Here is a 9,032-nt window from a genome sequence, read left to right as displayed (position 1 = left end):
AGGTAGCCTAGTGGTTAGAGGAGGCAGGTAGCCTAGTGGTTAGAGGAGGCAGGTAGCCTAGTGGTTAGAGGAGGCAGGTAGTCTAGTGGTTAGAGGAGACAGGTAGCCTAGTGGTTAGAGGAGGCAGGTAGTCTAGTGGTTAGAGGAGGCAGGTAGCCTAGTGGTTAGAGGAGGCAGGTAGCCTAGTGGTTAGAGGAGACAGGTAGTCTAGTGGTTAGAGGAGACAGGGAGCCTAGTGGTTAGAGGAGGCAGGTAGTCTAGTGGTTAGAGGAGACAGGTAGCCTAGTGGTTAGAGGAGGCAGGTAGTCTAGTGGTTAGAGGAGGCAGGTAGTCTAGTGGTTAGAGGAGGCAGGTAGTCTAGTGGTTAGAGGAGACAGGTAGTCTAGTGGTTAGAGGAGGCAGGTAGTCTAGTGGTTAGAGGAGGCAGGTAGTCTAGTGGTTAGAGGAGACAGGTAGTCTAGTGGTTAGAGGAGACAGGTAGCCTAGTGGTTAGAGGAGGCAGGTAGCCTAGTGGTTAGAGGAGGCAGGTAGTCTAGTGGTTAGAGGAGGCAGGTAGCCTAGTGGTTAGAGGAGGCAGGTAGCCTAGTGGTTAGAGGAGACAGGTAGTCTAGTGGTTAGAGGAGACAGGTAGCCTAGTGGTTAGAGGGGGCAGGTAGTCTAGTGGTTAGAGGAGACAGGTAGCCTAGTGGTTAGAGGAGGCAGGTAGTCTAGTGGTTAGAGGAGGCAGGTAGTCTAGTGGTTAGAGGAGGCAGGTAGTCTAATGGTTAGAGGAGACAGGTAGTCTAGTGGTTAGAGGAGGCAGGTAGTCTAGTGGTTAGAGGAGGCAGGTAGTCTAGTGGTTAGAGGAGACAGGTAGTCTAGTGGTTAGAGGAGACAGGTAGTCTAGTGGTTAGAGGAGACAGGTAGTCTAGTGGTTAGAGGAGACAGGTAGTCTAGTGGTTAGAGGAGGCAGGTAGCCTAGTGGTTAGAGGAGACAGGTAGTCTAGTGGTTAGAGGAGGCAGGTAGTCTAGTGGTTAGAGGAGGCAGGTAGCCTAGTGGTTAGAGGAGGCAGGTAGCCTAGTGGTTAGAGGAGGCAGGGTAGCCTGGTGGTTAGAGGAGGCAGGTAGCCTAGTGGTTAGAGGAGGCAGGGTAGCCTGGTGGTTAGAGGAGGCAGGTAGTCTAGTGGTTAGAGGAGGCAGGTAGCCTAGTGGTTAGAGGAGGCAGGTAGCCTAGTGGTTAGAGGAGGCAGGTAGCCTGGTGTTTAGAGGAGGCAGGTAGCCTAGTGTTTAGAGGAGGCAGGTAGTCTAGTGGTTAGAGGAGGCAGGTAGCCTAGTGGTTAGAGGAGACAGGTAGTCTAGTGGTTAGAGGAGACAGGTAGTCTAGTGGTTAGAGGAGACAGGTAGTCTAGTGGTTAGAGGAGGCAGGTAGTCTAGTGGTTAGAGGAGGCAGGTAGTCTAGTGGTTAGAGGAGACAGGTAGTCTAGTGGTTAGAGGAGGCAGGTAGTCTAGTGGTTAGAGGAGACAGGTAGTCTAGTGGTTAGAGGCAGGTAGTCTAGTGGTTAGAGGAGGCGGTAGTCTAGTGGTTAGAGGAGACAGGTAGTCTAGTGGTTAGAGGAGACAGGTAGTCTAGTGGTTAGAGGAGACAGGTAGTCTAGTGGTTAGAGGAGACAGGTAGTCTAGTGGTTAGAGGAGGCAGGTAGCCTAGTGGTTAGAGGAGACAGGTAGTCTAGTGGTTAGAGGAGGCAGGTAGTCTAGAGGTTAGAGGAGGCAGGTAGCCTAGTGGTTAGAGGAGGCAGGTAGCCTAGTGGTTAGAGGAGGCAGGTAGCCTAGTGGTTAGAGGAGGCAGGTAGCCTGGTGGTTAGAGGAGGCAGGTAGCCTAGTGGTTAGAGGAGGCAGGTAGCCTAGTGGTTAGAGGAGGCAGGTAGTCTAGTGGTTAGAGGCAGGTAGTCTAGTGGTTAGAGGAGGCAGGTAGCCTTGTGGTTAGAGGCAGGTAGTCTAGTGGTTAGAGGCAGGTAGTCTAGTGGTTAGAGGCAGGTAGTCTAGTGGTTAGAGGAGGCAGGTAGCCTCGTGGTTAGAGGCAGGTAGTCTAGTGGTTAGAGGAGGCAGGTAGCCTAGTGGTTAGAGGAGACAGGTAGCCTAGTGGTTAGAGGAGGCAGGTAGCCTCGTGGTTAGAGGAGGCAGGTAGCCTCGTGGTTAGAGGCAGGTAGTCTAGTGGTTAGAGGAGGCAGGTAGCCTCGTGGTTAGAGGCAGGTAGTCTAGTGGTTAGAGGAGGCAGGTAGCCTCGTGGTTAGAGGAGGCAGGTAGCCTGGTGGTTAGAGGCAGGTAGTCTAGTGGTTAGAGGCAGGTAGTCTAGTGGTTAGAGGAGGCAGGTAGCCTGGTGGTTAGAGGCAGGTAGTCTAGTGGTTAGAGGAGGCAGGTAGTCTAGTGGTTAGAGGCAGGTAGTCTAGTGGTTAGAGGAGGCAGGTAGCCTCGTGGTTAGAGGAGGCAGGTAGCCTGGTGGTTAGAGGAGGCAGGTAGCCTAGTGGTTAGAGGAGGCAGGTAGTCTAGTGGTTAGAGGAGGCAGGTAGTCTAGTGGTTAGAGGAGGCAGGTAGCCTAGTGGTTAGAGGAGGCAGGTAGTCTAGTGGTTAGAGGAGGCAGGTAGCCTAGTGGTTGGAGGAGGCAGGTAGTCTAGTGGTTAGAGGAGACAGGTAGCCTAGTGGTTAGAGGAGGCAGGTAGCCTCGTGGTTAGAGGAGGCAGGTAGCCTAGTGGTTAGAGGAGGCAGGTAGCCTCGTGGTTAGAGGAGGCAGGTAGCCTCGTGGTTAGAGGAGGCAGGTAGCCTCGTGGTTAGAGGAGGCAGGTAGCCTAGTGGTTAGAGGAGGCAGGTAGCCTAGTGGTTAGAGGAGGCAGGTAGCCTAGTGGTTAGAGGAGGCAGGTAGCCTAGTGGTTAGAGGAGGCAGGTAGCCTAGTGGTTAGAGGAGGCAGGTAGTCTAGTGGTTAGAGGAGACAGGTAGCCTAGTGGTTAGAGGAGGCAGGTAGTCTAGTGGTTAGAGGAGGCAGGTAGCCTAGTGGTTAGAGGAGGCAGGTAGCCTAGTGGTTAGAGGAGACAGGTAGTCTAGTGGTTAGAGGAGACAGGGAGCCTAGTGGTTAGAGGAGGCAGGTAGTCTAGTGGTTAGAGGAGACAGGTAGCCTAGTGGTTAGAGGAGGCAGGTAGTCTAGTGGTTAGAGGAGGCAGGTAGTCTAGTGGTTAGAGGAGGCAGGTAGTCTAGTGGTTAGAGGAGACAGGTAGTCTAGTGGTTAGAGGAGGCAGGTAGTCTAGTGGTTAGAGGAGGCAGGTAGTCTAGTGGTTAGAGGAGACAGGTAGTCTAGTGGTTAGAGGAGACAGGTAGCCTAGTGGTTAGAGGAGGCAGGTAGCCTAGTGGTTAGAGGAGGCAGGTAGTCTAGTGGTTAGAGGAGGCAGGTAGCCTAGTGGTTAGAGGAGGCAGGTAGCCTAGTGGTTAGAGGAGACAGGTAGTCTAGTGGTTAGAGGAGACAGGTAGCCTAGTGGTTAGAGGGGGCAGGTAGTCTAGTGGTTAGAGGAGACAGGTAGCCTAGTGGTTAGAGGAGGCAGGTAGTCTAGTGGTTAGAGGAGGCAGGTAGTCTAGTGGTTAGAGGAGGCAGGTAGTCTAATGGTTAGAGGAGACAGGTAGTCTAGTGGTTAGAGGAGGCAGGTAGTCTAGTGGTTAGAGGAGGCAGGTAGTCTAGTGGTTAGAGGAGACAGGTAGTCTAGTGGTTAGAGGAGACAGGTAGTCTAGTGGTTAGAGGAGACAGGTAGTCTAGTGGTTAGAGGAGACAGGTAGTCTAGTGGTTAGAGGAGGCAGGTAGCCTAGTGGTTAGAGGAGACAGGTAGTCTAGTGGTTAGAGGAGGCAGGTAGTCTAGTGGTTAGAGGAGGCAGGTAGCCTAGTGGTTAGAGGAGGCAGGTAGCCTAGTGGTTAGAGGAGGCAGGGTAGCCTGGTGGTTAGAGGAGGCAGGTAGCCTAGTGGTTAGAGGAGGCAGGGTAGCCTGGTGGTTAGAGGAGGCAGGTAGTCTAGTGGTTAGAGGAGGCAGGTAGCCTAGTGGTTAGAGGAGGCAGGTAGCCTAGTGGTTAGAGGAGGCAGGTAGCCTGGTGTTTAGAGGAGGCAGGTAGCCTAGTGTTTAGAGGAGGCAGGTAGTCTAGTGGTTAGAGGAGGCAGGTAGCCTAGTGGTTAGAGGAGACAGGTAGTCTAGTGGTTAGAGGAGACAGGTAGTCTAGTGGTTAGAGGAGACAGGTAGTCTAGTGGTTAGAGGAGGCAGGTAGTCTAGTGGTTAGAGGAGGCAGGTAGTCTAGTGGTTAGAGGAGACAGGTAGTCTAGTGGTTAGAGGAGGCAGGTAGTCTAGTGGTTAGAGGAGACAGGTAGTCTAGTGGTTAGAGGCAGGTAGTCTAGTGGTTAGAGGAGGCGGTAGTCTAGTGGTTAGAGGAGACAGGTAGTCTAGTGGTTAGAGGAGACAGGTAGTCTAGTGGTTAGAGGAGACAGGTAGTCTAGTGGTTAGAGAAGACAGGTAGTCTAGTGGTTAGAGGAGGCAGGTAGCCTAGTGGTTAGAGGAGACAGGTAGTCTAGTGGTTAGAGGAGGCAGGTAGTCTAGAGGTTAGAGGAGGCAGGTAGCCTAGTGGTTAGAGGAGGCAGGTAGCCTAGTGGTTAGAGGAGGCAGGTAGCCTAGTGGTTAGAGGAGGCAGGTAGCCTGGTGGTTAGAGGAGGCAGGTAGCCTAGTGGTTAGAGGAGGCAGGTAGCCTAGTGGTTAGAGGAGGCAGGTAGTCTAGTGGTTAGAGGCAGGTAGTCTAGTGGTTAGAGGAGGCAGGTAGCCTTGTGGTTAGAGGCAGGTAGTCTAGTGGTTAGAGGCAGGTAGTCTAGTGGTTAGAGGCAGGTAGTCTAGTGGTTAGAGGAGGCAGGTAGCCTCGTGGTTAGAGGCAGGTAGTCTAGTGGTTAGAGGAGGCAGGTAGCCTAGTGGTTAGAGGAGACAGGTAGCCTAGTGGTTAGAGGAGGCAGGTAGCCTCGTGGTTAGAGGAGGCAGGTAGCCTCGTGGTTAGAGGCAGGTAGTCTAGTGGTTAGAGGAGGCAGGTAGCCTCGTGGTTAGAGGCAGGTAGTCTAGTGGTTAGAGGAGGCAGGTAGCCTCGTGGTTAGAGGAGGCAGGTAGCCTGGTGGTTAGAGGCAGGTAGTCTAGTGGTTAGAGGCAGGTAGTCTAGTGGTTAGAGGAGGCAGGTAGCCTGGTGGTTAGAGGCAGGTAGTCTAGTGGTTAGAGGAGGCAGGTAGTCTAGTGGTTAGAGGCAGGTAGTCTAGTGGTTAGAGGAGGCAGGTAGCCTCGTGGTTAGAGGAGGCAGGTAGCCTGGTGGTTAGAGGAGGCAGGTAGCCTAGTGGTTAGAGGAGGCAGGTAGTCTAGTGGTTAGAGGAGGCAGATAGTCTAGTGGTTAGAGGAGGCAGGTAGCCTAGTGGTTAGAGGAGGCAGGTAGTCTAGTGGTTAGAGGAGGCAGGTAGTCTAGTGGTTAGAGGAGGCAGGTAGTCTAGTGGTTAGAGGAGGCAGGTAACCTAGTGGTTAGAGGAGGCAGGTAGTCTAGTGGTTAGAGGAGACAGGTAGTCTAGTGGTTAGAGGAGACAGGTAGCCTAGTGGTTAGAGGAGGCAGGTAGCCTCGTGGTTAGAGGAGGCAGGTAGCCTCGTGGTTAGAGGAGGCAGGTAGCCTCGTGGTTAGAGGAGGCAGGTAGCCTCGTGGTTAGAGGAGGCAGGTAGCCTCGTGGTTAGAGGAGGCAGGTAGCCTCGTGGTTAGAGGAGGCAGGTAGCCTAGTGGTTAGAGGAGGCAGGTAGCCTAGTGGTTAGAGGAGGCAGGTAGCCTAGTGGTTAGAGGAGGCAGGTAGTCTAGTGGTTAGAGGAGACAGGTAGCCTAGTGGTTAGAGGAGGCAGGTAGTCTAGTGGTTAGAGGAGGCAGGTAGCCTAGTGGTTAGAGGAGGCAGGTAGCCTAGTGGTTAGAGGAGACAGGTAGTCTAGTGGTTAGAGGAGGCAGGTAGTCTAGTGGTTAGAGGAGACAGGTAGTCTAGTGGTTAGAGGAGGCAGGTAGTCTAGTGGTTAGAGGAGGCAGGTAGTCTAGTGGTTAGAGGAGACAGGTAGTCTAGTGGTTAGAGGAGACAGGTAGCCTAGTGGTTAGAGGAGGCAGGTAGCCTAGTGGTTAGAGGAGGCAGGTAGTCTAGTGGTTAGAGGAGGCAGGTAGCCTAGTGGTTAGAGGAGGCAGGTAGCCTAGTGGTTAGAGGAGGCAGGTAGCCTAGTGGTTAAACCCAACAACATGGGTTTTCTAATTAACAGAGGTCCCCTGTCTCTTTCACAGTCAACAACATGGGTTTTCTTATTAACAGAAGTCCACTCTCTCTTTCACAGTCAACAATATGGGTTTTCTAATTAACAGAGGTCCACTCTCTCTTTCACAGTCAACAACATGAGTTTTCTAATTAACAGAGGTCCACTCTCTCTTTCACAGTCATCAACATGGGTTTTCTAATTAACAAAGGTCCACTCTCTCTTTCACAGTCAACAACATGGGTTTTCTAATTAACAGAGGTCCACTCTCTCTTTCACAGTCATCAACATGGGTTTTCTAATTAACAGAGGTCCACTCTCTCTTTCACAGTCAACAATATGGGTTTTCTAATTAACAGAGGACTCTCTTTCACAGTCAACAACATGGGTTTTCTTATTAACAGAGGTCCACTCTCTCTTTCACAGTCAACAACATGGGTTTTCTAATTAACAGAGGACTCTCTTTCACAGTCAACAACATGGGTTTTCTTATTAACAGAGGTCCACTCTCTCTTTCACAGTCAACAACATGGGTTTTCTAATTAACAGAGGTCCACTCTCTCTTTCACAGTCAACAACATGGTTTTCTAATTAACAGAGGTCCACTCTCTCTCTTTCACAGTCAACAACATGGGTTTTCTAATTAACAGAGGACTCTCTTTCACAGTCAACAACATGGGTTTTCTTATTAACAGAGGTCCACTCTCTCTTTCACAGTCAACAACATGAGTTTTCTTATTAACAGAGGTCCACTCTCTCTTTCACAGTCAACAACATGGGTTTTCAGAGGTCCACTCTCTCTTTCACAGTCAACAACATGGTTTTCTAATTAACAGAGGTCCACTCTCTCTTTCACAGTCAACAACATGGGTTTTCTAATTAACAGAGGTCCACTCTCTCTTTCACAGTCATCAACATGGGTTTTCTAATTAACAGAGGTCCACTCTCTCTTTCACAGTCAACAACATGAGTTTTCTATGGTGCCCTTAATAAAAAGTGCAAGTCAACTTTCTTCCTCTCTCTCTCTCTCTCTCTCACGTTTTCAACCTGATTGATTGAATTCAATACGACTTTTATAAATTCCAGAAGCCCCTTTTTAACAGATATTCCCTTACTAAGAAACACCAGTGTTCACCTCATCTCCTGAAAAAATCTTTGACTTCCCTCGATTATCAGCTTCTCCTCCTCTCCGCCCAGTATCGCCGTGCCGACGACGTACACACACAGACACCCCGCCACAATGAAAAACACCGATAACATACCAAGGCTACGGTTGCCCCTGACAACAGTGATTGTCCTCTCAAAATGGCTGCCGAAAGAAGGGGGCGGGGCCAGGAGCTTATCGCCGTCCTCCATGTTGCCGCTGGAACAATGACGCGGAGATTTCTCGTCCTGAGAAAGATAAACAGAAAATAAGGGATGAATCAATCAATGAACGGAAGGATGGATGACTGGACTGATGGATGACTGGACTGATGGATGACTGGACTGATGGATGACTGGACTGATGGATGACTGGACTGATGGATGACTGGACTGATGGATGACTGGACTGATGGATGACTGGACTGATGGATGACTGGACTGATGGATGACTGGACTGATGGATGACTGGACTGATGGATGACTGGACTGATGGATGACTGGACTGATGGATAAACAGTAGCCGAACTGTTTGTGTCCAATGTATCGCTGTCCATTTGTAGCAGGCCTACAAGCTTTTCAGAACAGTTAGGGACACCAAGAGAGCTTCTGTGTTGTACTTAGAACAGGTGTACGGTAGAGGTAGCATGCCTGGTGCCCATAATCAACACTAGGGAACCTTAACGTTTGAGAGAAGCGTCGGCTGATTCAGTGTAATTTAAGTGAAACTCGAAAACAAAAAACCTGCTGAGTGATTTAATGTCGGACAGTGAATGGTTGTAACGTCCTCACAATGAAGAAGACACTGGGCACTAGCACTTTCTCTGAGCCTCGCCCCATGACACTGATCCAGCTGGTCCAATGACACTGATCCAGCTGGCCCCATGACACTGATGCATCTGGACCGATGACACTGATCCAGCTGGCCCAATGACACTGATCCAGCTGGCCCAATGACACTGATCCATCTGGCCCAATGACACTGATCCAGCTGGACCGATGACACTGATCCATCTGGCCCAATGACACTGATCCAGCTGGACCGATGACACTGATCCAGCTGGCCCAATGACACTGATCCAGCTGGCCCGATGACACTGATCCAGCTGGCCCGATGACACTGATCCAGCTGGCCCAATGACACTGATCCAGCTGGCCCAATGACACTGATCCAGCTGGCCCAATGACACCGATCCAGCTGGCCCAATGACACTGATCCAGCTGGCCCAATGACTCTAAACACAGGAAATAAACTAACCTATAGAGGGAACAGTGTTGTATCTACAGGTCAGTATGATACAGGAACCTATAGAGGGAACAGTGTTGTATCTACAGGTCAGTACGATACACAAACCTATAGAGGGAACAGTGTTGTATCTACAGCTCAGTACAGGAACCTATAGAGGGAACAGTGTTGTATCTACAGGTCAGTACAGGAACCTATAGAGGGAACAGTGTTGTATCTACAGGTCAGTACGATACAGGAACCTATAGAGGGAACAGTGTTGTATCTACAGGTCAGTACAGGAACCTATAGAGGGAACAGTGTTGTATCTACAGGTCAGTACGATACAGGAACCTATAGAGGGAACAGT

At 50.7% G+C, this 9,032-nt stretch overlaps 1 protein-coding gene across 1 annotated transcript in view; it reads right to left on the bottom strand.

The window, feature by feature from the left end:
• The window catches only part of LOC124027398 (protein scribble homolog), a gene marked incomplete at its 5' end in the record, with an annotated part of 42,240 nt that extends 33,568 nt beyond the window's left edge, over positions 1-8,672 (bottom strand). Inside the window, 2 exons of the mRNA XM_046339837.1 lie at positions 7,557-7,686; positions 8,230-8,672. Coding sequence (XP_046195793.1) covers positions 7,557-7,686; positions 8,230-8,672 — 573 coding nt within the window. The remainder of the gene's footprint in view (positions 1-7,556; positions 7,687-8,229) is intronic.
• Positions 8,673-9,032: the final 360 nt, after the last annotated feature.

The sequence above is a fragment of the Oncorhynchus gorbuscha genome, unplaced genomic scaffold (genome assembly GCF_021184085.1).
Source record: "Oncorhynchus gorbuscha isolate QuinsamMale2020 ecotype Even-year unplaced genomic scaffold, OgorEven_v1.0 Un_scaffold_3185, whole genome shotgun sequence".
Lineage (NCBI taxonomy): Eukaryota > Metazoa > Chordata > Actinopteri > Salmoniformes > Salmonidae > Oncorhynchus > Oncorhynchus gorbuscha.
The sequence above is the reverse complement of the archived record's forward strand: the minus strand, read 5'-3'. Positions and strand labels throughout refer to the sequence as shown.